Source organism: Netta rufina, assembly GCF_964035555.1.
Source record: "Netta rufina genome assembly, chromosome: 19".
In the NCBI taxonomy this organism is placed as follows: domain Eukaryota; kingdom Metazoa; phylum Chordata; class Aves; order Anseriformes; family Anatidae; genus Netta; species Netta rufina.
Window position 1 is genome coordinate 9978634 of NC_140143.1, and position 27695 is coordinate 10006328.

At 45.8% G+C, this 27695-nt stretch overlaps 1 protein-coding gene across 1 annotated transcript in view; it reads left to right on the top strand.

Annotated features, from left to right (window-relative positions):
- Positions 1-27695, top strand: part of COX10 (cytochrome c oxidase assembly factor heme A:farnesyltransferase COX10) — a 101353-nt gene that overhangs the window by 44905 nt on the left and 28753 nt on the right. The window contains exon 5 of the mRNA XM_084298554.1: positions 22971-23041. Within this exon, the coding sequence (XP_084154680.1) occupies positions 22971-23041 (71 nt within the window). The remainder of the gene's footprint in view (positions 1-22970; positions 23042-27695) is intronic.

The window sequence follows — 27695 nt, forward strand, 5'->3', positions numbered from 1 at the left end:
GCCATCCCCTGCATGAAGATCTTCCATCGTGGTCGTTCGCCATGGCTGGAGACTTTTCCAAATCCGCCACGTGCTTTTCCAGAAGCCCCGATCAGAAGTCAGTGGTGTTGGGGATGAAAGCATGGCAGAGATTTTCCTTTCTGTGCACTCAGCATTCAAAGGCATCTCGGTTTCATTTCCTCCCCTCGTGCCCTGCTATTATTCCAAGCCTTCTTCACGTTTCTCTTGCTCTCGCATTTTCCTTTTTTTGTCTTTTTTTTTTTTTTAATCACATCATCCCATGTTCCAGAAAGTTTCCCAGTCCTGCAGCCAGCCACACTCCCTCTCTTTCCCCTTCTCCCAACCTGATGCCCCCAAAACCCTTTTATCAGAATACGATTTCAATTGAGCCATAAAAACTCCCCCAGCACTGCCCGTGGATCCTGGGGCCGTCCATACCCACTGGCACCCTGCTGGGACAAAGCCCTCTCCTCCCTTTTTGTAACACGCAAGACAGGGGTAATAGCAAACCTTTCATTGCCACGAATCTTGAGAACTGTGTCAAAAACTAAATAGAAACAATCAAAGAAAAAAAAAAAACAATTTGTATTATTGTTGTATTAGGTTATAGTAAAAAAAAAAAAAAATAAGTGTGTAATATATATATATATAAAAATATTTTTAATGCTGCAATCAGAAGTAATAGTAGCAGCTTGCTTCTGTGCAATTTCCTTCCAAATTTACGGTGTGGCCGCAGAGCTTTGAATTACCTTTGGAAAAACAAACCCACCCAAAGCACAAGGGGTCTGGTGTCGGTGCTGGGGCAGCCCGAGAGGCCGGTGGAGACTGCGGCGTGCTCAGCCTGGGGGCACCGTGCTCTGCTCGGAGGTGTTCTGCCACGAGGCGTTTGTGCATTGCCACGAGGCGTTTGTGCACCGAACCTGCCCTCTGGAAAGGAGGTTCCTATGCATGGTCCTATTTTTAATGGGAACGTTCATAAGTAAATCAGCCTCCGGGGAGGCTGGGGAGGAGGTTCTGTCTGTGGTTGGGGATGAGATGGAGTTTCACGAGGGCAGGGTTAGGTTTTGTGCTGCCTGCTCGTGTTCCCGCACGCCGCCTCCGCATGCACTCAAGTCCCTGCTCCGTCAGCTTCGAAGGGGGCTCATTTTGCGGATGGAAATCCCAATTTAAAACATTCCCAGTGCGCGGCCGTGCGCTTTTGCCAGCAGCCGGGCACTTCAGAGAGTGTTTTTCTTGCCTGCGTGCCCCGCAGAGGTAACGCATTTGCGGATGATGAACCCAACAGGTGCCCGGGCGCTGGGTCCGGCGGGCAGCTGGCTGCCTGCCCGCAGGCTCACAGTGCCTATATTGTGTCTGTGCCTTTCGGTGCGCCTCCGTGGCCGTGCGAGGGCTGGGATAGCCCAGTTGAAATACATACTTCAACTCCCGGGGGATTAAGTGTGTTTCCTTTGCTTTACAGTTCAGAATTTTACAGTTTCTTTGTTTGGGGGTTCTCAGATTGCTTAATGATTTTTTTCCCGTTTTGCCCAGATGTGTGGAATAGCAGTATTTGAACCTGACTGGGTTTGCCAATTTTATTACTTGACATATGGTATATCCTTTTATTTCTGTCTAGTATATCATTCTTTTGCTGAGAAATCCCTTGGTGCGTGGGGTTTTGTTCCCCTTATTCTTCAGTTGTGAGGTTCGTAACTCTTCTCTCCTCCAAAATTCAGCTTTTGGGTAGTGATTCGAGGAGACAAAATGTCAGATGTTTTGCTTCTGTCTGAAAAGTCTTGGTTGAGCTGCCACTTACTGGAAGCGCTGTGAAAGATCAGCGTTAAAATACCCCCTTTTCCCACCTCCCCGATGGTCTGTGACTTTCTGCTGTGGCAGAAGCAGCACCCGAGGACGCGTTGGGTGGGGTGCTGGGGTCTGCCACTGCTGCCAGCCCGGCGTTGTGCCCAGCCCCCGGGGGATCCCTGTTTTTTTTCCACTCCCAACAGTTCCTGAAAGCTCCTGACCATGCCGAGAGGTCAGGAACGGGGCTCCCCAGCAAGTCTGATCTCCCGTGATGCGGAGATGCCTCCATTGCCCTGGGCGTTATATATGCCTTTTAAAGCTCTTTAAGAGTACATAATATTCCTTTATCCGAAGCCTGCAGGCATGTGGCTCATCCTCGCATGTTCAGGATGTATTTATAGGGACCAACATTTGCAAAGAATGTGAGCAGAGATTGTTTTCCTGGTAGGCTTGGGAGCGGATTCTTTTGCGGTTTGCATCTATATAACTCAATTAAATGGCATTAGGATAGATTTACATCAGCTGAGTTCTCAGCCTGGAGTCCAAATATAATTCTTAATAATGATGGTTTTACAAGTGATTTTTCTTTATAGCGTTTTATTAGTGTTTTCTTCTGAGTGGTTTCTTAAGCTTTTCTCGCTTTGTAGTGAAGTCTGCCTGTAAGAGAGTTCAGAAGAAGAGCATTTAGCTCGTGAGTGACTCAGAGAGTCTCAGAATAATTTGTAGTCTCCTGAAACTATCCCCGATGCACCGTTTGCATGATAAGTCTTGTACGAGCTTCCCAACTCAATTGTAAAGACGCAAATCGCTTGAATTCTGTAATTTTGTTTCCCACGCAATGGGGACAACACAGCTTTCTGCCAGCAGACACTGCTAATGTTGGTATCTGGGTCTGGAAAACAGGAATTGCTGTGCCGTGCTAATTGCAGTTAATAGCAATAATAACAGCAACCTCTCAGGTAATCTTCTCTGTAATGAGGGATAAAAATAATTTCCTTGAAGTGTTGCTAGTGCTCAGGATGGAAAGCTTCGTGGTGGCTGTGCCTGTGTGTGCCTTGAGAAGAAGGCCGGGGCTGGGAGGAGCAGCTCACACAGGCGGTGGTCCCGCTGCTGGACAGAGGGCTCAGCACCACGTGTTTGTCTTCAGGTCATGGAAAGAACAGGGAGAGGCACCCGGCTGAGTTTTGCCATGAAAATCTGTGATACCCAAAGCACCAGCACACGTGTGTTTTACCCACGGGAAGCAGAGCCCTGTGCTGGCCCTATGGATGCGCTCGGGGTGGCCGGTTGGGTCTTGGTGTGCCAGCGGCCTCCTGGCAGCCCCTGGGAAGCTTTTATCTCTGCCTGGCTCCCCAAAGCTCCACAGGCAGCCACCCTGCTGGTGCTTGGCCGTGGGTGCCCCAGGAAGCCAGCAGGGTTGGCAGCTGATGCTCGAACCATCACCGTTTCTCCAGCATGATTAATTCTTAATATTTCACCTCCGGTAGGTTTCTAAGCTTTCAGCTGCTTTACCTGGGTTGGGCTGTCCTGTGGGGTGCACCTACAGGGCTCTGCTGGCTCCCCCTGTGGTTATTTCCACAGATCAGTGTTGGTTTCCCACCAAGCTTTCCTCCCGCATGGCCCTTCGCTGCCAGCTGTGATGCGTGCCTGGTTTGCTTCCAAGTGCTTGGGACGAGATGAGCCACAAAGACAAGAAGTGGGGATGGGATAACCTCTTTTGGTTTATTTTTAAATACATATTTCAAGCATTTGGGTTCTGGAGGCAGAGCTCTCAGGGCCAGAGGGGTGCCTGTAACAAAGCAGGCCTTCCACGAGGGCACAGCGCCGGGGCAGCGTAACGGCGTGACTGCAGTGTGGGGTTTGGGGAGAGACTCTTTGCACCAAAATCTCCTTGTGAGCTTTTCTCAAAGCCTTCCAGCTGGCCAGGAGCTTTGCTTGGCTGCCACAAAGGGTCCGACTGCGTGCGGGATGTGCCCCCATTAGCTGGAGTCCTCCCAGTGCTGCCACCTTCCTCCGCTCCCACCCGCCCGTGTCCAAGCCGAGCCCATGAGGGGGTCTGAACCTACACTCCGGGCCATTCAACATTCACTGATCATCACGTGGGATGTGCTTTTGATGTGATAACAAGGTAAAAGCTATTTCCCCGTTCACTCCATGGCCAGGGTGCTGTTTGGGATCCCTCCCGCCTCACCCCGTGTCCCGCTGCACGCAGGAGGCCTTTCCCTGGCCACGTGTTAGCAAGGTCTGGGCAGCTCCCTGCTGGCTGCTGCACCAGCCTGGTTATTAATTGATTGGGGAAAATAAAAACCCACAGTTATTAGCACTTTGATCCTAAAATCAGAAGTGATTCTGTTAAATAGTGACGCATCTTACACCCTTACACATTTAATTAGAAGCGTTTGTGGCTGCGTTTGGTGGGGTTCTCATTTGGTGTGCAGTTGGCTGGATTTTGGCTTTTTTTAATGTGTGCGTAAGCTGAAACCTGCAGAAGCGGTGGCTAGGAGACACCCAGTTCCTGTCTGGGTGCCGTTTGGGGTGTGAGGCTGGTCTCTGATAACCGTGGTGCTGTATCAATAACAGGGCTTGGGGCTCCTTTCCCCATGACACGTCTGAAAGAATTGGTTTCCTCTGCCCAGCACAGCCTTAGAGAGGAGTTGTCTCATAGCACTGATGATTATTTCACATTTTACATATTTCTGTACGAGGACTGTTAGTGCTGACGGTCCATTTCTCTAGTTTATGGGAACTCCTGAAAAATACCCAAGAAGATACATCTTCTGTCCCCCATTCCGTGTTTATGGGGACAGGCTGTGGGACCAGAGTAATTCTAACCCACGCTGGCCCCACCAGGGCCGGTTTTACGGCATACATTGCAAATTGCCAGGAGAATTTATGTCTCCCTGAATCCCCCTTCTCTTCTCATGTTCAGTCCATTTCACACCCGTCGCAGCCTCCCCGAAGGTTGCTCAGCAGTGGACATTTCTGGGAGCAGTCACAAAAGGCCCGGCAAAGTTGCAGGTTCCTGGAAATGCCTTGAGACTTCGCCGTGATTGAGTGCCGTCAGCAGCTCTCCTGTTCACACACCCAGCCACATCCTACACCTACGGGGGGGCTGTACATTTACACTGGGGTCCCTCCGACCGATGACAAGCCGGTGACAAAACCTTGAGAACTTGACTGCTCCGTGAGACTTTCCGACCTGGGAGACATGAGGATTTTTCCAGCCTTGAGCAGGATCCTTGAGAGGCACTGAATTTAGATTACGAGGTGATTCCTGTCCTAAATGAGTTACGGGTTTAAATAGGCAAGTGTGGGAATGAAAAGGGGAACGTGGAAACAGTGAGTGACTTCAGGATCGCTCTGCGGGCTGTTAATACCTGACCTAGGTTAATAGCCAGGTTTTTTGCTTTCTCATTCAGAATATTATCTGCTCTGGGATCAAGCCTGAAGGCTTCTCAGGCAGAGAGAACTGAAAAAGGAAAAGGAAAAAACAAAACAACTAATTTGCTTAATCAGAGCATGACTGTGCAGTAGTGTGAAAAAGGCAAAGGCGATCCTGCATTTCCCCGGAGATAAGGAACTAGGAATGCCATTAGCAGGCAGGCATCTGGAAAACCGTGTACCGGGCTGCTCTCCTGTGTGCTAGAAAAAATAATTTGAAGGGGAATGGGTGCTGAAAAGGCCCCACTGGGGTGTGGGTCTGAGGAGCTGGGCTGTGTGGCCGGGCAGAACAGCGCCGATGGGGAGGCGATGGCTCTGCACATACACCGGGGGATGCCAGGGAGGAAAGGACGTGGTCAAACTGGAGAACCGTGCGGGCAAAAAAAACAAATGGGCAAAAATTAGATGGAGGTTTCCAACCATCGTAAACCTCTAGCAATTAATAAAACAGGAATCCCTTTCATACGTTACGGATGCCTCCACGTCAGAGACGACTCGGCCCCAGCAGCTTCATGCAGCGAGGCGGCTTTGGCAAGGGGCTGAGTGACTTGTTCAGGACATGCACCCAGCTGCTTAAAACAAAGCACCCCTACAAAGCCCGGCCTGTCTTCTTGTGTTTTGATGAAAATACTGAGAAAGTATGAACGTTGTTTAACAGATTTCTCTCTGGCTGTTTATTTCCCTAGTAAATGCTCATTCCATTTGGAAATCTTTTTTTTTTTTTAAACCTCTTTTTCTCCCTCCTGGTGAAGGCCCTGTCTGAATTGACAATGTGATATATTTCCATGGTGCAGAACAACAGCTTCTCAAACCATCAAAAATCTGTCACCTCTCTTCATCGCAAGGAGTCGATGGCTGTGTCTGGACTGAGTCTGGTGCCTTTACAAAAAAATAATAAACGGAGAGCTTGGAGAATCCGCCCCTGAGGCCCATTCTTGTGCTCGGGCTCCTGTTACAGGCTGTGCTGCTCTTCCAAATTAACTCAATTGCTAAATTCGAGGAACCTCGGTCTGTGGCAGCCGTGAGAGTGGAAATCCTGCTCGAAGGTGGCCCCTTGCCTCCTTTCGCAGGCGCAGCGGTTACAGCTCGGAGTGCTCCGCGTGATTGATGGTGCCACCTAATTTTAAATTGCAATTGAAGCCTATTAGTCTGCGATCACTAATCAGAGTAAAAGTTGTTTTTTGTTGGCTTTTATTACTCATTCCACTTTGTTCATATTAGTTACCGGCATAATGTGATTGGTATTCTGCTGTGCCAGTACGCGCTGCTGCCGGGCCCTTCCCCAGGGACGCTCTTCGCCGGATCGAGATTTCTCTTTGCAGCTTGACAGGTCGCTGTTACAGCTATGGGCTGATTTTAATACTTTAGATTTCTCAATGCAAAAACTTTTTTTTTTTATTGTTTTTGTAGGTGAGGGTGACATAAATGTTAGTGCCTCCTGTTACTTGATATTTAATTATGAAAGCATCCGCTGGAAAAACAGTATGAGCCTGGTGTAATCAGCACGGGAGCAGACCTGCTAATCTTTTCATTCGGTCTAGACATCAGGGATGCTTTGTGTGGGTCTGGCTGTGCCGTGATAATCTAAGACCTTCTGGACTAGAAGTTTCGGGACTCTTTATGAAGGGAAAAACTCCTACATAAACCCCTTTGGTTTGCGTATTCCTCTTTCGGCTGATAAATGCCTGCTTGATTAGTTCATGGAAAAGGTATTTGGATGAACCTGACCGTGGAGGCAGCTCGGCTCTCTGCGAAGGCCTTGATGTCTGCGAGGGCGGCAAGCCCCCGTGTGCTCCCAGCCAAAACACGGAGCTGGTGAGGCTTCTCTCGGTGCTTTGAACTCCGATAGTTCGGGTTAAGCACCGCTTCCATTTGCCCTGTTACTTTGGAAAAGATATATTTTAATTAGTTGCATTCTTAAAGAGATCCCTGTTCCCTGGCATAAGTTCAGAAGTGAGGAGCACATTTCCTTCTGCTTTTCTCCTCCTCTTTATTGTTAAATTGCAATAATCCTCGTTATCTATTTTGAAACAGTTCAAAGATTATAAACAAATGCTGAAATAATTGCTAGCGGTCTGTTTTCTCAGACCTATCCCCATATGTATTTTTTGTGCTCTTTTAGTCTGTAACAGGGTTTCTGCTGGTACCGACTTTAATTAAGGAGCGGGTGGGAGGGCGGCAGCAGGGAGGGGGAGGGAATTCCCTTCACCTGGAAGATGCTTTGGGAAAGTCATTCTGGGACAAAACAAAGAAATCCTGTCTCTCAACAGTGGCCAAAACCGAATGCCTGAGGAGGAGTATAAGAGTCTAAATGAGGTCTTGGATTTTGATGAGTTTTTTGTTCTTCGCATGGAAAAAAAAAAAAAAAAAAGCAAACAGATTTTATCTGCCCTGGAAAGACTCCAGTACTGCCTAAACACAGTCACCGTCCCGTCTGGCATGGTGCTGGGATGTGCTGGTGCGGATCTCCCGTTGGGAAGCGGGGATGACTTGCTGCTCGGGTGGACGGAGCAGCCTCGCGGCAACTTGTCCTTGCTGGGGCCAAGCTGCTGAGCTCTGGCCCCGCGCTCGCCCTGGCAGGCTGAGTCCAAGGTCTCCTGTGATACCTACAGCCACCCCTCAGACACACAGCCAGGGGATTAAGAAAATGGAAATGGAGGGGGCAAAGCACAAGGATGCAAAGAGGAGCCCTGGCTGGGGTGTTTCTGCAGCTCTTGCCATGCGTGGTGGCTGACGGGCTGCTCAAAACCGTGCAAGAAAGGAGTTTGGGAAGTGAGCGGCTGAGAGGGACGTGCACGGCTGCTCTGCTGTCATAGCTGCTTGGACTTCATCTGCTACTGCCCTTTGGTACCAGCGCTCAGTGGGGACAGCAGTGCCAGTGTTCAGGTAGTTTCACAAAAGGCGAGAACACTCGTAGTAAACATCACCAGCCTCCCAGATGCATTTTCCTTTTTTCTTCCCCCAAAATGATGTCTTTTCTAAACTGCAGTTTATATATATATTTATTTTTTTTTTCCAGAAAGGCAAGGCAAGAGGATTTATAGCAACATAAAACAGAGGGTTTTTTCCCCACCTTCATCGTATTTTACACTACTAAGGAGGAGAAACAGCTCTTTTAAATATGTCTGTAGTAAATTCCTTTACATTTGGGGGAAGCAATGATCTCTTTCCTTTGTGCAAGAGGCTGTGGTTGCTGAGAAAGGAGCAGTGCTGGCCAGCAGACTGCTCGACTAGGACAAGATTTTTCCTCACTAGGACAAGATTTTTTCCTCGCTTTGACTGCAGGGCTCTGGACTGAGATGAGAAGCGCCCTAAGGAAAGGCTCGTGGCTTGACCAGGTTTCCTCTGACTTCCCACTGTTTGCAGGCCATCGTGCCTCTTCTCTTTTAGCTTATCAGATCTCGGTGCCAGATTATCTCTCTGCCAGCTTTTAGAAGCTGGGCTTAGTTGTCAGCAGCTTGTCTGCTAATAGGCACAACTGTTCTCCATCAAGGCTGCATGAGCAAAGCATCTGGAAATGTGGAAATTCAGAGGAAATATCACTGGTTAAACCCAACAGAGAAAACCCGTGCAGATTTGGAGAATGAACTGCCAAACTATAAATATTTATATAGTGAATGCATATGCTTGTGTGGAAATGAAGTGCTTGTAAGCCATATGAGCAATCCTCCAAACCTGTTTTGTGTATGTTTTAGTGGAGAAAATAGATCTTAAACCTTTATTTGTACGGGTGGATGTTTAGACAGAAATTGCCAAGGTGCATAAAGGAGTTTGATGCCCAGCTGTGTTTCCCTGCAACAAGACACTTGCGTTCAGAGTTTCTTTTATCTGATTGCTGTTATTTTGTTCTTCTTTTTTTTTTTTTTCTTCTTGCTGGAAGCACAATTTGATATATTTTGCGCTTATGTCATTTCTCAGCCGTGAACAGATGATTGCTTTACAAAACCGGATTTTTTTCTGATTTTTATATAGTGAAACTGAGAGCTATACCTGAACTTTCCACCGCTCAATTTTAACAAGTGCTAAAGTGCAGATCTAAGCAAAAAATGGTATTTACCAAATAGCACAATTCTGCAGATTATTTTCACGACGTGTTTAAATGACTTGTAAAATGTAATTAGATTGCATTCGAATTTTAATACCCCTATTACATGGATTAAATAAGTAGGTGGGCTGAGCGTAAGCTTCTACAGCACAGCTCTTGGGAAGATGCCCGTGCCCGGCCCTTCAGGATTCTCAGTGGCTGTGTCGATATCTGCCCTTTTGTGTTCAGCACAACATGCAGACATTGTAACCATGTGCTTTCTCAGTTTTATTTCATGCTTCCTCTATAAATCTTAGTTCATAAGAAGCATTACTAAATGTTGCAATTCATTTCACCACTTCATATTTAATGATTATCATGTAAGTGCATCTTGGGACTTGTCTACACAGGAACTGCCGTGTAATTAAATCGAGGTATACATTTAAGGACTTGCCTACCTAGGGAAATTCATTTGAATTTTAGTAGGATGTGAATTTTAAAGCATTTTTTTTTCCTCGGGAATGTTTTTTTTATGGTTACTTTTATTTTGGAATAAGAACTTTTTTGTTGCAAACTTGTTTTTGCATGGCTAAGGTGGTGTTTCACAAATACATTTACTTTCTTCACTGAAGAATTTTGAACCTGGTCCAAAAGTAGATGTTTCAACAGATATTTTTTTTGTCATAGAAATACTACAGTGTCCGTTTCCATTCCAGGTTGTAGTGATTTTATTTTATTGTATTTTAAATTCTGAGAGTTTCCATGAGGGACTATTTTGATTTTACAGTCCTGTCTTGAAAAGACCTGACAAATTTCTATTTTTTAATTTTTACGCTTGCACACAGGTACTGTGGGGTGGATGGCATCATAAACTACCCTGGGCTTCAAGACAAGCAAATTAAAATCGTTGGTTTATCTGTTGCTTGCCAGCAGTGGAAGCCTGCTCGGATCAGCAAAACCTTGGTACTGGACTTGTGACCATTTGTCTTCTCCCACACATATTCCTACTTTTCTGAATAAGGACATCCAGGTTTGGGTCTGCCATCGGACACTGTGATGCACTTCATTGCCACAGAAAGACACCTCAAGTTTCTGGGTTTAGTTCCACGGAAAATAAAACCAGTGCCAGATGCGTCCACAGAGCAGAGCCCGGCTTTAACCCCTCGTATGGAGACCCCCAGTCAGCCAGCCCCCCTGTTGAATCCTGGTGACTGTTTTTTTCCTTGTTGTGGCTTAATAAAACACCGGGTCTGCTTTAGTGAGGCCCTGGGGCGCTGGCACCTTGCCTCGCACATGGCTCAGCTCGGTGCAGGTTTCCCATCCCGCGGGCCTGCACAGGCCTCAGAGGGTCCCCACCCCTGGGTGCCGGCACCCAGGGAAAGCGGGGCCACCGAGGGGCAGGGCTGCTCTCCTCTGTCCATAGGCGCTCAGGAAGCATCATATCAGACTAACACTTAGCAAACACACGTGACATTTGAGGCACCCGGCAGATGGATCTGCCAAGAGGTGCGTTTGCATGTCAATATTAAAAAGGCGCTGCAAGTTCAGGGCTGGTTTGAGTAGATATCCACGGTGTGGGCTGAAGGAGTCTGGCTGAGGCCTTCTGTCACTCGGGCAGGCCACAGCTCCCCTCTGGCAGGCATTTTTGGGAGCACTGTGCAGCTTGTGCAGCCCCAGGGGACAGCCAAGGCCTCACCAGCAGCAAGGAGCCATGCTCAGGTCAAAAGGGACAAAGAACGTCCCAGGTTTTGCATAGAAACTGGTTTATTCCCCACTATTGATGCCATTACACTCATTATTGTTCTCTCGTATTAAGTGTCGCCTACTAGTAGAGAGAATCCCACTATCTCAGCCGTATCTGTGACCCCCTTTTTCCAAAATTCTCCTGTTGCCAGAAGCCAGGACTAAAACTATTGTTGTTTAAGCTCCTTAAGCATTTGAAAGGATCGCTGTCGTAAAATAAATAAATTTTGGAAAGCGAATAGGTCATTCTACCTTCAAAATGGGGGGAAGTAATGCTAATTTGGTGTCTTAATTGGTTTCCAAGCTTAAATTAATAGTGTGTGGAATCCCTCTTAGTAACATGACTCAGAACTATTTATTTTTCAACTCCTCTTTTAACTCTAGCCGAGATTGATGGGCGTGTTATCTTAGCGTTGGGGAGATGCAAGCAGTACTGGAATGACAAACATTTCATGACAGCTTTAGCAAGATGGATGATGTGATGCCCCTGCAACAGGTTTGGGTGTTTGTGCTTTCTGATGGGTTCTTGGAAGACTGGTGCTTCACTTTCTTCTTAATGAAGGGGAAGAAAAGGTGAGACCTGTTTATTAGCCCAGGATGTCTCTGTAACTTGAATTCTTGGTGTAGAGGTTTGTCATCCAGCCCTTAACAGAAGAGCATAATGACGGCCACCCTCATTTAAAGGTCCCAGTTTGTTTGGGATGCTTTATAAAAAGAAAAAAAAAAGTACTAGGTTTTACCTGCAAAGCTGGAGCTAATTGGTTAAATGTATGTTGTATATGTGTTATTTTATTGTACTTACTTACTGTATTTGGCAGGTCTACATGCTCTACATGATATTTTGAAGATAGAGTCCTTACCAAAACTTATTTACTATGGGAAAGATCCTTAGGCTTGAACAGAAATTTTTCATGTAGTTTGGTGAGCAACTCCTCTGTGTCTTTTGATCAGCAGAGCTGTGCTGGCTTCACAAAGCAGAGAATGCTTTAAACTGCCTCGCGTGTAGCCGGCCACGTTGCGTGTGCACCTTGCCTTTCTGGGTAGGCTTTCACAGACCCCTTCCATGCAGGCTGATGACCCTTGGCTGAATCCTGCTGTTCATGAAAGTATCTCATCTATCTTTATCTGTAGGCTTTTTCGAAGTTTTGCATTTTACTGAGTTCTTCAGCAGAGATACGGCTTTCCTTTGTGGTCTGTCAAATCAGTAAGAAAAAAATATGTATTATGAGGCTATTGAGAGCTCTCAGTTAATTTCTGTTCACGTGGGAGAGAGGGTGGTTTGTTTTTTTTTGGTAATTTTCCTTATTGCCAAGCTATTTTAAAAAATAAAACCAGCATCATACAAATGAAGTTGGTGTTGCACTCATCAAGGTGCCTTTGATGCTGTCTTTCAACATTTACAGCTCTGCAGAACAGAAGAAAGTAGATGCCTTTTGGAAGCAAGTTCTCTTGCCAGTTAAATGTAACTCACAAAATCCCCTGCAGATATTTCTTGATCTTTTTTTTTTTTTTCAGACATCTGAACAACAGAAAAAGTTGTTTTACTTATTTATTTATTTTTGGTTGAAGGATGTACTTGAAATTATCTCCAATAGACTCAGTAGATTCCCCAAATATGCCATATGTAAGAATGTGATTTAAAACTCTTCCTGCTATCAACTCCTCAGTACTTTAAAGCAATAAATCTTGAGGAATGATTTTATTAATATTAAGAAGTCTGAGCTGCTCTAAGTCCAGCAGATCAGTTTTGCAACAGTTGGGCAAAGTTATCATGCTGTTTTTCTGAGGCATGTTAGTAAATGTTAATGCCGTTTTACACCCTTGTTCACACTTAAAATCTTGTTCCCAGATTTTGTTCCTTGTTTTTTGGTGTGGGATTTTAATTTAATTTAATTTTATTTTTTTTACTGTTGGCGAGGTTTCGAGGTATTTTTTCCTAAAGCAGCTGAAGACTCTTCTTTTGCCAACTACAGACAAACCAAAGCAAATTATTTTTTCTCATGTGCTAGTGACTTCAAGTAAGAAAAAGTTACTTTTAAATTTCCAAAACTAAAAGGTGTTTTGAGTAAGTAAACTATGTGCATGTAAATAAATGCATAACCTCGCTATGGCCAAAAGTAGGCAAACCTGCTGCAGCACTACTTTTGTCTGTATTGTAAGAAAAATAAAGCAATGCTAACAGGCCGTGCCAGACACAAGCAGTTAAAATGAACACATTTACATATGATATAAGAGAGCAGTTTATGGATTAATATTCGGGTGCCTGGCAGGAAGCACATTGTGGTGGATTAGTATTCTTACCATCGGAGTGACAAATTATAAAAAGCTGATTAAAATGACCTGGATCCTGGACACATGGGTAGGAGCCAGGGGATGTGTGGAAGTGATTTAAATCTCACCTTTACACTTCCTTGCTCTAATCTCCTGGGCAAGAACAGAGCAGCAGCAAGGCTGCTTTATTTTATAGCTCTCTGTAGTAGCCACGAGGGACTGAAAGCAGCTGATACTGATATTGTGGAGGGCTGTCTAGTTACCTGCCCCTTTTACAACTGCCCTGGCCAAAGCTGGGAGCTCAGGATCCCTGTGTAGTTGGTTACTAAAGAGAAAGAAGGGCTTTGCGTCTCGGTCAGGCGTTAGGCAAGCTGCTGCCTCTGTTTGCTCTCAATTGTCATCTGGAGGAGACTTGTGCCTCCCAGTTGACTCCAGGGCTCCTGCTTGACTTAACAGTTGCACTGGGGAGCAGAAATACTTCCCCAAGAGTTCCTGAGTAACAACTTTATTCCACCACAGGAATTTGTCTAAGCCATCTTCAGTATCGGATTTTATCTGCAGTATTGCTCAAAGCAGCTGCACTGTGTCCAGAGGACCTGGCCTCATGTATTTTAGGACATATAGTAACTTAAACCAGATACCGACCTTGTGCAATTCCTATCTTCAGCGAAGAGATTGTTATTTGAAGTTTTGTTTGTTTTTTAAATTATACGTTGCACTTATGGCATGCTGGCATCGTGACAAATATGATTTAATGCAAAGGAATCTCTTCGGGAGCATGGCGCTGCAAAGTGATTGAATGCATTTTGGTAGGCACAAAGATGGTGCTTTTCTTCAGCTCTCATAATTGTTCCTGAGATGTATAGGAATTAAATATTCCTTAAAGAATGGAAAGTATGTGCTTCTGTATCAGGCATCCACTTCTAATTCATCATTTACAAACTTACACAAATCCTGTGTGAATAGGTAGCTGGTGGTGGGTGACCGCAGTCCAGTTGTTGAATTTTGTATGTGTAGGGTACATTTTCCCTTATTATTCCAGGGAAACACAACAGATGGAGTTGAACGTTGCTTTATTGCCTTATCCCAAGAGTCTGCACAGAGAGAGCAGTTCAGCCCCTGGAGGTGAGAGCTGCTGCTGTGTGGCTGCTTCTGCGCAGGTACCCGCTCGTGGGGGTCCCTGATGGAGCCGAGTCACAGCTTCACCCCCTGCCTCTCCTGTGTTCTCATCCAGGGTGACCCGATCCAGTGAAATAGATCAAAAAATGTTCCAGGGAAAAAAAAATGGGAAATTTGTTCCTTTTGGCCAGGTGAGGTTATTTGGTGGGTTGTCACAAGGGAAGAGCGTGAGGTGTTTGTCTCACCGGGGAGCTCAGACCTGTGAAACATGTTTATAGCAGTTTCCTTTGCAAGGTGAAAAGGAGGAGCACAGTGGTGACCAAGTCCATGCCCAGAAGGAAGGAAGGGATGGGAAAGCAGCGTGTGCTGGGCTGGGAAATTGCTCCTCTCGGTTCCAGGAGGCCGAGGATGGCGATGGGCAAGGGACCGTGCAGCCCCCTCCTACAAGCGGGGCCGGGGCGAGGCTTGAAGCAGGGAGCGTTTGTTTGCGGACATGTTCATTGTGTGCTAAATAAAAAGAACTTGTTGGTGGTAAATATTTAATATTATTAGAAGCCTTTGGCAGCGGGCCAGAAACCAGTCTTTCTTCCCAGGAAAGTTATTTCTCCTGGGTGGATCGCAGCAGGTGAGCGTCTGGCTGCGGTACCCAGCTCGCCTTGCCCCCGAGGCTGTGGCTGACCTCGTGAACACGCTGTTTCAGTGGCCCATGCTGTCAGCAGTTCTCAGGATTGAGCAGCTTTTAAAATAAGGGCCTGGTTTTACTTTTGTTACTTTTTTTTTGTTGTTGTTAGAAAATCTTCTGAGCGAAATATGATTTTAGTGGGAAGAGCTGGGCTCCTCAGTGGTCCCCCAGGAGCACCAAAACAGGAGGTTCTATTTTTTTAAATCCCATTCTCAAGTCTTGAACTTCGTGTGCATTGAGAATAGTGAGATGGAACAAGCTTCATTTTTTTATGCATTGATGCTAGCAAATTTGATTCAAAGATGGAGTAGATAAATGACATTTGGTGCAAACGCCCCATGACAAGTTATTCATACAACTGAAGACCACGTGTAGTCCCAGTTATTTTCTGCTTCATCAATGCCTTGTTTGGGCACACCATGCGTGTGCAGAGCCTTGTGCTCCATCCTTGTTCCCTTAGCCCAGGTGGAGCCCCACGCGCATCCCACCTGCAGTGGCATCAGCTCCTTGAGCCACACTTCAGCAGCCACGGGCTTCGTGCTTTAGGATGTGTCTGTCATCACCACGGGACCTGCAGGCAGAGCAGCAGGAATGAGGCATGCTGGTGTTTGGACCGTGTCCTTTTATCCCTCCTGGGTGTTATCACAGTGGTGTGCTTTTCAAGCTGCTTGTAGCAGTGCTTGTGGTATCACCAGAGAAAATTGTTTGGCAAAAGCGTTGACGAAGAGGCCGGCAAGCTGCAAGACTCTAATGAGTGCTTGTGTTGTTGGTCAGACCCACTAACGGGGTTTGGATGAGCTGACAACAAACAGAGCAGGCACACCTCCCTGCTGGAGCTGCCTTGCTTCAAGAAGCCAGGTGAAGAACGGCACGGAGGTTTCGGAGGTTTTGGCTGCCCGAGTACTCGCTGTCTCTCTTCTGGAAGCACTTTGGGTGTGCTGGGGAGCAGAGTGCAAGGGGTGGTGGGAGCAGGAGGATGTCACTGCATCAGAAGGCACCTTGGGGGCAGCAAAACAAGCCCCTGGCGTGCCATGGGGCCTGGAGACACTTCCCAGTAAGGGTACCTGGTGTTTAACACAACCTAAAAGGTGTCCCGGGCTGGGGGGCAGTGGATGTCTGAGCATCCTTACGAAGTCATGCACCTGGAAGTGGCCAGGGAGACAGCAGCGTGTCCTCTCTTGAGCACCTAAAAGGCCAGCCTGTTATTAATCTTACGGGATGTTATTAATTTTACGGGACAAATAAGTGCTAATTGAAGTATGTAGGTCTTTGCATCCTCAGTCCTGAAGATATTTTTCTGAGGTGACAGATCTCAACATTTTCTTTGCGGTTACCTCCTGTCCTCTTCCCTGTACGCAGCAATGGGCTTCTAAACACTGGCTAGCATGAGGAATGTGTCTTTAAAAAAAAAATCAAACTGTGGCAGCTGCTTTACCTAGCAGCCTTTCTTGGGTTCGCTGGGAAATGACAGTTTGGGGGTTAGCTGCCCTTCTCTGAGTGCTGGTAACATTGTTCAGGCTTGCATCAATCTCATTTTTAATTAGAATCCTCTTTGAAATGGAAAATATTAAAGCAGATCTATAGCTAGACTGGAAACTGCAGAGCCAGAGGGTTTTCAGATACCGCTTTAAAAAAAGAGAGAGAAAAAAAAAAAGCCATTTCTAATCCTTAAAATATTTGCCTTGCTTTATTTTCATATCTTGAAGACAAACAGGTGCTGTGTGCCCTTTATGATTCTCAAATATACAATCTCCAAGCCAGCAATCTCTAAAGCCTTCCCTTGTTTGTACAATTAGGGTGGGATTTTCAGAATCACTCAGTATTGGTCTGTCTGTGCTCTCATTGAAGTCAAACTGCCACTGACTTCAGTGAGAATAGTGTTAGATCAGTACATGAGTGCTTTTGAAAATCCTTCCCTTCGCTTTTTTTTTTTAAACACATCTGTGTACAATTGAATAAAAAGACCTTTGTAATATACTTTAATTATTCTTTTTTGTTTTCATATAAAAGTGATTGAAAGGAAACCAGAAGAAAACCTATGGTAATAATCTTGACTTTGATCTTATTTACCATAAATTATATGTTAGGTTTTTCTTTCCCTTTTGTGTAATTATATGTTACTTTATCACAATATAAGATAAATCACTGAAAACCTGCGGAGTAAAAATAACCAGATACCATGGAGGGGAAGAGACCTCAAAGGAGGGGCTTGAACCTTGGGAGTCCGATGCCTTCCCAGCGCTCATTGTAGCAACTGTTCACCGAGCATGTGTAAAATGCTGCAGACCTTACAGGAAAGGGCTGGTGCTCAACCTGCTGAATTCGGAGGCGGTGTGGCTGGCGGAGGATCAGCTCCCTCAACGTCCCCTTCTCAGGAGAGCTCCGGGTGCTGTCTGGGTGCCTGGCCTCGGCTCTGCTACCACACGCTCCACCTGGTTCTGCTCCATCCATGCTTCCCCGATCCCTGTGCCTTTTTAGTTTCCATTGTGCATTTCTGGTTATCTATTTGCTCCTTGGTGATACCAAGCAACCCCAAAGAGGACCGAGCTTCCTCTAGCCCAGGGAAGTCACAGGATGCCAGAAGCCTCCCATGCAGCAAGACGAGTGCGCACAGGACGTGCAGCCCAGACATTTGGTGACACAGGGAGTCTCCTTGTACTTGTTATTTGCTTTGTGTTAAAATGTTGGCTTGGGTCTGGAGCAAGAGACGTCAGCCGAGGAGAGGCTTTGCTGCCACTCAGCCTCATGGCTCGGTCTCACCCTGCAGTGCAGTGCAGAGTGGGGGAGATTTGGGGACTGCAGCAATGTGGAGCTGGAGGTGCAGGTCCCTTGGCAATAACCCCACATTGTCCGGCCCTCATCTGTGCCACCAAGTCCCATGAACTGCCCTTGGCTCCTCTTGTAGGCTTGGGAGAGAACAAAATCCCCCCCGAGGGCGGCGCTGCTCCTGATGCCCACGGGCTGCTCAGCTTTAATTCCTCCGTGTTACATGCACAGGGAGCCAAGGGCAGAACACGCCTCGCCTCGGCGCCTTAGCTAAGGCTCCAACATTAAGCAGGATGACTCGAAGCCCACCTGCTCGCACTGAAACTTGATCTGCTGTGTTTTAATTGCAATTTATCTGGAAGTTGCTTGCGCTTGGTTAACGCTGTAGGTCTGGGGTGAGGCGCTGGGAACAGCACGTCATTTTGACTCCTTAGGATCAGGCTGAAGTTTTTGTGCTTCTTCTGAGCACAGAGCCTTACGTAGGAGCTTATCTGAGGGTGTCCTGGTGGGCGAGGGGACTGGGGTTGGAGGCCGGGGTGACACCTCAGCAGTGGGGCTGCTGCCCAGGAGCTTTCTGGAACCGGCTCGGGCACGGGGTTGGTTTCACAGCAGGAAAGTCTCCGGGTCGCCTCCAATTAAATTGTCTTTTAGTAGCAGGGATATGCTGCGTCTTTGGACCTGTGGGATTATCAGTTCTGATGTAAATATGTGTTTAGCATTAGAGCAAAATGTTATGTCAATACACGGCAGAGCTGTGCCCACCTCAGCGGCTGCTCTTTCCACCACGTGTCCCAGATTAGAGCAGGCCCTGGACTGGGGCCAGGCTGGGCCTGGCTGCGCTCTAAATCCGGCGAGGTGTATGAGCAAGGTTCCCTAGCCTCCACGTTTGAGAAACTGTGTGACATGTTGTTCCTCTTAACGTGCTCTATTTACGTTTGCGTGTTAACAGGAATCGAGGTATTGAATTGTCATAATTCAGCAGCTAAAATCGTTCCCACAGGGACGACCGCGGAGGCAAACGGCTCGTGCTCAGGGCTTTCCATCCTCTCACGGGAGCCTGATTAACCACCAGCAGTCAGGCCGCTCTGTCTGAGAGCTCAGTGGGTACTGTCTGGAACTACAAATCAGCTCCTCGGTGGGGATACGGAAAGAGTGAGTGGGCATCCCATGCAGGTAGAGGGTAAGTGGGTAAGTGCCACCCTGCCAGTGCCAGCGGAGCATAATGCCACATTATGGCGACATTGTGTGAGGCCTGGGGCTTGGACCTGATGATCTTTCAAGGTCCCTTCCAACCCCTTCAGTTCTGTGATTCTGGCTTCGCCCGGACACTGGCGTTAATGCACGGCCCTCAGTCAGCGCTTGGCTGCTGGGCCAGGAGGTGGCTGGAAGGAACGAAGCAATCCGTAACGTTTCTCTTAGAAACAAAGAGGAAACCAATATGAAGCAGCTCAGGAAAGCGAAAACACGACTGTAAATAACTGTAAGCAGTAATGTGACAGCTAATCTGAGATTTGTTACATGTTTAAGATATAATTACTGCGTATTAACTAGATGAGATCTACACAAAGAGTCTGATGAGTCTGCCAGAGAAATAAACCACAAAGTACTAGCTGGCCTGATTTATTTTTTTCTGACATCGTGTTTTAAATGTTCGTGCGTACTGATTAAAATTTAGGTTAGGGTCTTGGAAGCCATTGCCAAGTTTTGTCACTCAGGGGTTTTAGATGCTGTAGGTTTAACCCTCTGTCTGTCCTTTTGGTGGCTAGCCTCCCAAATACCTGGGGGAGAAAATATTCCGCCTCATCTGGCTGGACTGATGCATTCCTGGAGAAATAGTCTTATGAGAGCTTCTGAAATATTTATTTAGCCAGGATTCATCTCCCTGAATTTACTGTTTGCTAAAGCAGGCAGGACGGTGTTGGCCTGGCCTCAGATAGGATGTTTGAGTTCACCCTTTCATTCCTATGGGATGATATTTGAGAAGCACGTTTTTTTCATTTTTTCTAGAATATCAGGGGGAAATAATTTCAAGTGGAAGGAGAATTTTGTTGAACATCTGGGAACAAAATGTAAAAAGTTTGACAAATGGCATCTTGCTGACATGTAATCGCAACTTCCTCAGTGAAGGAATCTGGGGTATTGCAAATAAAAGGATTTTTCCTAACTCTAGTTCAATCAGATATGTAATTTCTTGCATGCAGTTGACAGTAATAGATTATGCAGATTGTCACTTAGATGTAAAAAAGCAAAGAAGACCTAAACCAGGCAGTAACCTTAATTTCAGGAGCAGCCACGTCGCACAGTACAGCAGAGACTGGCATTTTTGGACTACTTAACTTACCAGAGAAGTTTCTTGTTCAAAATAAGTTATGTTCGGGGTTAACTGCTATGTCAAATATATATTTCAAATACTTCATACGCTGATTATGGTTTTGTCAGGTTATACTGATTGCCTAATTCCAATTCTCTCAGTGGTGCTGAGCATCCAACTGTTCTTCATTTCAGCCCTGTTACGTTTGAGAAGCATGGAGTTTAAAAAGTACGCACTATTTTGATTTTATCCATCGCACACCGAGTACCTTTAGCCGAGAGTATTTAAGAGCCAGAATCTCCTCAGGAGCACAAGTTCAAACTGGACGAAAGCTGGGAAGTCAGGCTTTGCAAATACCGGTAAAGGGAAGACCGGGCCTTTAAGACAAACCCAAACTGTACATAGCCCAAAATATTTCCAGGAGAAGAGAAAGAGAAGACTTCAGCTCTATAGAATTTCCCCTTGCATTGCTCTACCACTCGGATGTCAAATGACATTTTTTCTTCATTTAACATAATTGTCTCTGAAATGTAACAGTGAAACAACCCATTAGCAAAATGCTGAGCTGTCAGAAGCAATCACGGGCCTCACATCCAAGCAGAGTGCTTTCTCTTCCCGGAACGAACTTGTTGCCGCTGCGTACAGAGGCTCTTTGTGTGACACCCGGCGCTGCCACCCCGGCCTCGCACCAGCACCCAGTCCGTCTGCACCCAGTGGTGTGTGGTGCACACCCTCGGGACCTCTCGGTGCTCCTGGAGCAGCATCTCCAGCCTCATCACAGAGGACAAGGCTTAGAAAACAGCCCTCTTCCTCTGTGAAGTCCTGTCCTCCTCTGGGTGGGCAGCCCCTGTCTGGGGAGGCCGCTTTGTAAAGGTGCCAGCAAGTGCAGGATTCCTCCTGTGCTGGCCCTGGCAGCTTTCAGACCATCACGGACACGCTGAGGACGTGAGCGTGCAGCAGGGCCTTCAGCAGCAGTCACTAATACACCATGGCCAGCCGCCAGAGGGGGACGAGGCCACTGCTTTTCCAGGGGTCTGGCACCGCAGGCTGGCAGAGAGAGGTCCGGGGGTGCCCCGCTGCTGCCCAGCCCTTGACTCTTCTTCCCTCAGCCTCATTCTTTCCCAAATTTGGGCACTTTCATCAGCATCACAGAACGTGGAGGTGATGCCCACTGCCAAACTTTCTGTTTTTAGAGCGTATTGTTGGCAAGCCTTATTTAAACAGAAAAAAACGTAGCACGTGGGCTCAAGCACGTCTGTGCTCTCTCACTCATACCCAGGCAGAAAGGATTTCTTCCAACCTCAATCTTGGGGATGGCCAAAACTGCCAGGAAGGTGATTCCTCCTGGGCCTTCACCTCAAGGGGAGAATGCTGCGGGCATTGGGTGGGGTGATCCAAGGGTGTCTGCTCCCCGCTGTGCTTGCAGTACTTAGGAGCAACAGCAGAGGTTCCCAAATTGTTATGCACTAATTACTTGAAAGCAATCAGTGGTAGAGGTGGGTGCTGTCCTCTCGGCATGCCTGTGTGGGAAGTTCCCCCAGTAGGCTCTGCTCTGCTCCCTGCAGCCCTCTCGGAGTTGTCGGTGCGTGGAAGAGGCTGTGTGGATAAATGTGTGACATCTGTTGAATTTTGCAATGTACAAATTTTAAAAATCCTTGGATTTTTTTTTTTTTTTTGCATAGATTTCAATAATCATTTCCACTCTACACTGGGGAGTGCATCCCGATTAAGTGCGAGCAATGTGGATATGTCAGAATGAGGATATTTGCTAATTTTGTCTTCTATTGTGTAGAAGGATGCATCAGCTTGATGAAATAGAATAGATCTTATCATGTAGTCATCTTAAATCTGTCTGCAGTTTGACTACTCAACATATTGTCAGTCTGATTATTTGAAATTACGATTTGCTATGCTACTTGTCCTATGTATTCGCTATAATTGAGATCCTACCCCAAAACCTCAGACATAATGTCAGTAGAAGATACTCTTTCTATAAGTACATATTACTCTGCCTCTAAATAAGTTTTGGTGAATCTCTAACTATGGTGGTTGGGTTTTTTCTGTTTGTTTTTGTTTTTTCATTTTTACTATTGGTTTGTGCATGTAGAGTGAAACAGCTTTACGCTCGCTGCATGGAAAACTGCACTCAGCTTTTCCAGTAACATTCTTTAAAAAGCGGCTCGTACAAAAGCCTGCAGGAATTTGTAGCGTGATGATAGTGCCGCCTGAATTTTCCCATAGGCAGTGTTTAAAGTCAAATTGGGTTGTGACATTAAATAACACCATATGGTGTGTTCATTCCCTGCTGCTAGAACTAGATGCTCAGCGCAGTTTCAGTAGCATTTTACAAGAGTTGATTGATTTTTGGGTGGGTTATAGGTTCTCAGAAGTTAGAAGATCTTGAAAAAAATTTATGGCATTTGTCTTTAAAATACCAGAAGCACAACATTTGTAAGGGCTGTTTGTATTAATATAAAACCGGGGGCAGAGGTATATGTGCATGTATGTCTATATATAATTGTTGTGTATAAAAGCTGCATCAAAGCTGTCAAGAACAGAGCTTGGAATCAGGCTCTACTTCAAATGATTAACTTTTGGGGACTTGTGCAAACTGTTTTTGTCCTCCAGGTGATTTTCTTTCTAAGGGGATGCCAAAAGTATTAATGCAGACTTATCAAAGTTCAGTAAAAGGAGATTGCCATTTCAGTTGTATTTCTGAACCTTCAAAACTAGAGATGAAAGCACCTGCAGATGCAGCCGGCACATTCCACGCATGGCATGATTTCCGGCATCCTTTCATTTCGGTTCTTCCTTTTTTTTTTCTCTTACAGTTCTTTGAGGTTCCGTTTGACTCGAATATGAACAGGACAAAAAACAGACCACTGGTGCGAGGACAGATCAGGTAAGGCTGAGCACACCTGCTCCAGCTAATGAGAAATGGTCTTACGTTGCTTTTATCTGTCTCCAAGCGTCTCTCTTTCTTCAGATGAGGAAAAATAGCAATTTACAGACAAAAGTCTAAGAAAGAAATGCATCTCTCTGTTCTTTGATATTTTTTCATGTTTATAACTTTCATGTGAGGAGTTTGGGTAATCAGCTGTCCTCTAAAATACCGAAATCCTCAAGCAAGCAAAATTTCCATGCTTTTGTGGATTTCTGTACGTGTGACAGGACTACATGCACAGCGTGGCAGCACACCATTATGTTCCCTTCAAGGTTTGCATTAGTTTGTAACAACAAATCTTCAAAATCCCCCATCTTGGAATGAACACAAGATTGTGTCTTATTTTTAGCATTCCCATTTATCTGTTGGATCACATGCATTCATTTGAATCTCCTGGGAGAGGTATTTGGAAATCATTTCCTGAACGGTTCTAGAAACTGTCCTATAGAGGTGCTGCTGAAAATTACCTACGTGGAAAATCTTTTTGTTTTAGTGGTTTTGTAAGGCACCATGTTGTTTTTGCCTTTTCTATGTGTTTAGCATAAAGCTGAAATGAAAACCCCAAATGGCGGCAACTTAAGAAAGTTTTGTAAAAGTTGGTCATCCTTTAGGTTCTCATCATCTATCTTGAAATACAAGAGTCCTGTATTAGCACAGGGATTCCCTTAAAAAAATCCATCAGTCACTCTGATTTCTGGATTATGTACCAGTTCAGTTTCTCAAAGGCCGTTTTCCAGCTAAAAAAGCAGAGTGAAAAAGAACATCAACAAAAACTGTAACTTATTTGCAAACTAAAACTGAAGGCCCAATTCATAAATGATTCAACAAACAATTTTAGTATTGCATTTCCATGATTTGTGCCAAGGATTATTTATAACAAAATTCTGTTTTCCCTTAGGCTTCTGCGAACAGTTGGTCCTATTTATTTCTGTGTTTTATCCATCACCTTTGGAGGACTGAAAAAAATGTGATGGATGAAATTACAAGAAAATTGAGACAAAATAGTAAAGTGAACCTTGAGGGTAAATTTGCTCTCATTGTAAATAGTTAGAGCGCTTCAATAAACTTGTTCTGATTTGTTCTCAAAGATGGTGCTAATTACAGATTCCTGAGTTGAGTTAATTTTATTTAAAAATGTATTTTAGGGACCACTGCAGTAAGGACATCTGTTGTACATGCAATAAGCCCGCCTGAGTTGTGCAGCTCAGGGGCTCTGCGCTTCTGCTCTCCTCATACGTGGACCTTCAGCAACAGAAGCACTGGCTTGCTCCCTTCCAGCCAGCTAGGAAGAAAGATGATAAGGAAAGCTCTCTTCCTCTTTCCCTCTTTCTTTCTTACATAGTTGACTTGCACTGCTTGCAGTGATTCTGCTAGGAAACTTTCTGACAACTTTTGATTTAGAGGAAGCAATTAGTTGTAGAAGTTCCCAGCGTCCTTAAATGAACCAACTGCATCCCAGATCGGCAAACCCATCTCACCATATTTTCTTACTCTTTTCCCCCTTTTCATATTTGCTTTCACCACAAAATGGCAATGTTGGGGACTTCACGTAATCACTCATCAATCTATCTACCTGACTGTCAACAGCTAATTTAAAGTTCTTTAAAGTGTCACTTACCTTGAATAATGCTGACCTAATTCCCTGTAGACTTTTGAACACACAGACCATGACTGGGGTTATTTCTGCTGCGGTGTGCCAGAGGAGAATAATCCAGTGCAAGTGATCTAACCTTGCTGTTTTTTGCCACATATTCCCTGGTGTTCTTTGAACTCGTTTGTTCTGGCTGATTAAATAAAACCCTTAAATGTTTATGCTAAAATAAGTCAAAAACAGACTGGACAGAGATGGATAAATTGCAGGTAAACTGGTATCGCAGCTCTGGGAAAGAATCCAGAGAGCTTGGGGTCTATGCTGAGTTCTTGTCCAAAAAATGTATCTGACGGTTGAGTTTTGACATTTTCTTCTCTTTAGCTGCTTCATATCCTGAGATGTTGGGTGCTTTTTAAACTATGTTGTGTTATAACATCTGTGATACCCAGTGCATCGTTTTACAATCCACCTTCTTCGTCACTGCTCATAAACATAACATGATTTCCTTAATTTTCCATTCTTCCTTTCCCTTTGATTTATTCACCCTAGTTAGTTTGTGTAGGACAGTACAGGTAGCAGGATGATACCAGTTTTTGTGTGGTCCAGTTGAGCTTGAGACCCCTTCTGAAGAGAGGGGAGTTACTCACAGTGCACCTCCTTGGAAGGGCTTTCAGAGGTGGCTTCGACGCAAACTTCTGCCCACCAAGGAGCTGCAGAGACCAGGGACTCCATCATAGAGGCTGTTGCATCACAATTGCAGCAACTCATGTCACAGTTGGTGACAGTTCTTAGATGCTTGGGACCTGGGCCAGAATCCCACTGGTACACCCCAGCGAGAGGTCCTGTGTGTCCCTGAGTCATCCAGGCCCTGGGTGAGCGCGCGTCTTTCTTGCCAATAAGCCAACTTATGGGGTTGGCTCATCAGAAATGTTAGGCTCTAGTAGGGAAATTACTCTCATGTGTTTCGCTTTGTGGCCTCCATTTGCAGCTTCAGCAGTTTAGTTAGGTTTAAGAAAAGCTGTCCATGTAACTGACCCGACTTGTAAAGTTTCTCCCCATCCCCCATTTATGAATTTAAAAGAGGGGAGATTAAGATTAGATATAAGGAAGCAATTCTTCACTCAGAGGGTGAGGCATTTGGGTGCTGTGGATGCCCCATCCCTGGAAGTGTTTACAGCCTGTATGTTTCTGTCCTTTCTGTCTGAAGCCTTTGCTTTGAGAAAGCAAACCAAAACAAACTGTCTAGGCAAAGCTTTTGCGTGTTCATGTTACCTGCGTTCATGTTCACAGGGTTTGAGGTCCCCACGACTGAGCCTTTTGTTCAAATCGCTGCAATTTGCTTTGGCATCAGTGCGCCTGAGGAGCTTTCAAGGAAACAGGGCTGTGCTGTGAGGTGTCTTTGTCACCAGAGCCTCTGAGGTTCAAGTGAGGACACAGAGTGTCTGTTCACTCTTAAAAGGTATTTACACAAGGCAGCTTTAGCCCGACCATCACACCAGGCAGCAGCGCCCTGTGAGCCAGGAGCTGGTTCTGCAAAGATCTCTGGCAGGATGCAATTTGGGGCAGTAATTGTTTTCCATCCTTTGTGACGTCCTCCACATGTTGTATCATCAACTTCATGGCTGAAAGAGTTACCGAGAGGCTCAGTATGCCCCTGCTGTAAAATCGTCTGGCTCTGACGCCAGGCAAACCATACAGGCAATGACACCGAAGGACTCTGCAGAGCTGGGGTCTCCTGTACATAGGAAAAGAGTACGTATAGCTTTTTGCCTGCCCCAAACCCACTGCTGATGCCCCCAGGGAACCTTCTGATGCTCTTGCTAGATTTGTGACAAACAGCACCTGATGGTTCATTGACCGCTTGCTTCCCGACGTCCTATTTAATTTGTAAGGCTCTGAAAAAATTCCCCTTTGAGCAATGAGACGTAACCATCCTTATTCTCTCTTCAGAGAGTAATCAGAGACATCCTGTTGCAAAAATAACAAGAGTAGACCCAAACACAGCATGCCACTAAACACCATCCATCATTCCAGCCTGCCCACACGTCCTCCTCCCTCCTCTGACCCCTCGAGTCTTGTTTGGAAATACAAACAGCTTAAGATGTTCTTCATACTTCGGTTGCAGTGTTAAACTCATCAAGGCTATTTGTGTTTTGCATTACAACAACAGCTGATATTATTTTTCCTGCTATGAGTTGTTTTTATGTCATTGACGAGAAAAAATTTGGTGTGCTCATGCTTCCCGAGATTTGACTGAAATGGCAGTAGCTTTTCCTAGTTTCCTGTTGGGTATGATTTATTCCCTCGCTTCTTAAAGTAATGGATTTAATTTTCCTGGAGATTAATTTAAATAAATCTCCAGTATTAGCTGCAGTAGCTGAGTGAGCTTAGCCTCTCGTGTGACAAGTGTCTTGCTCCATTATGTTGTACAAGTGGCAGTTTTGATTGCCCTTCCACGTGGAGCCGCATACCCACTTGTTAAAAAGCGTCTGGTTTTATGAACTTACAGTGCTGCTGGATCTGCTGTGCTAAGCACTCATAAAAACTTAATAGTTGTACAAAACAGTTTTCGTCTTAAAAACAGAAAAACAAAAAGTGGGAAATTGCCGCATCAGTCATCAAACAGCATGCTCTAAATAGCTGACTAATTCACGACCGTGTAGACCCCCTTCAGTCCTGCCCCTGCAGTGGTTTGCAGCTCGCAGTGATTTCTGGGGACCCAGTCCTACAGCCCTTGGTTGTAGCGGGCAGCATCGGAGGGTGGCTCGGGCTGGAGGGGACCGCACAGAGCTGTGGTCCCATCTCCTGCTCCCAGCAGGGTCAGCTGGGAGGTCACACCAGGTTACTCCAGGTTTTATCCAGTCTCATCTGAAAAACCTTCAAGATGTGACTAACACGCTGTGGAATTTAACGGTGCTCTCCTTATGCAAAATATTTTCGCTCTCCTTTTCCGTGTGCAATTAAGAAGTTTTAAGTCTGCTCACTTGGCACAACACAGATAATGCCTTGGATGCTTCAAAA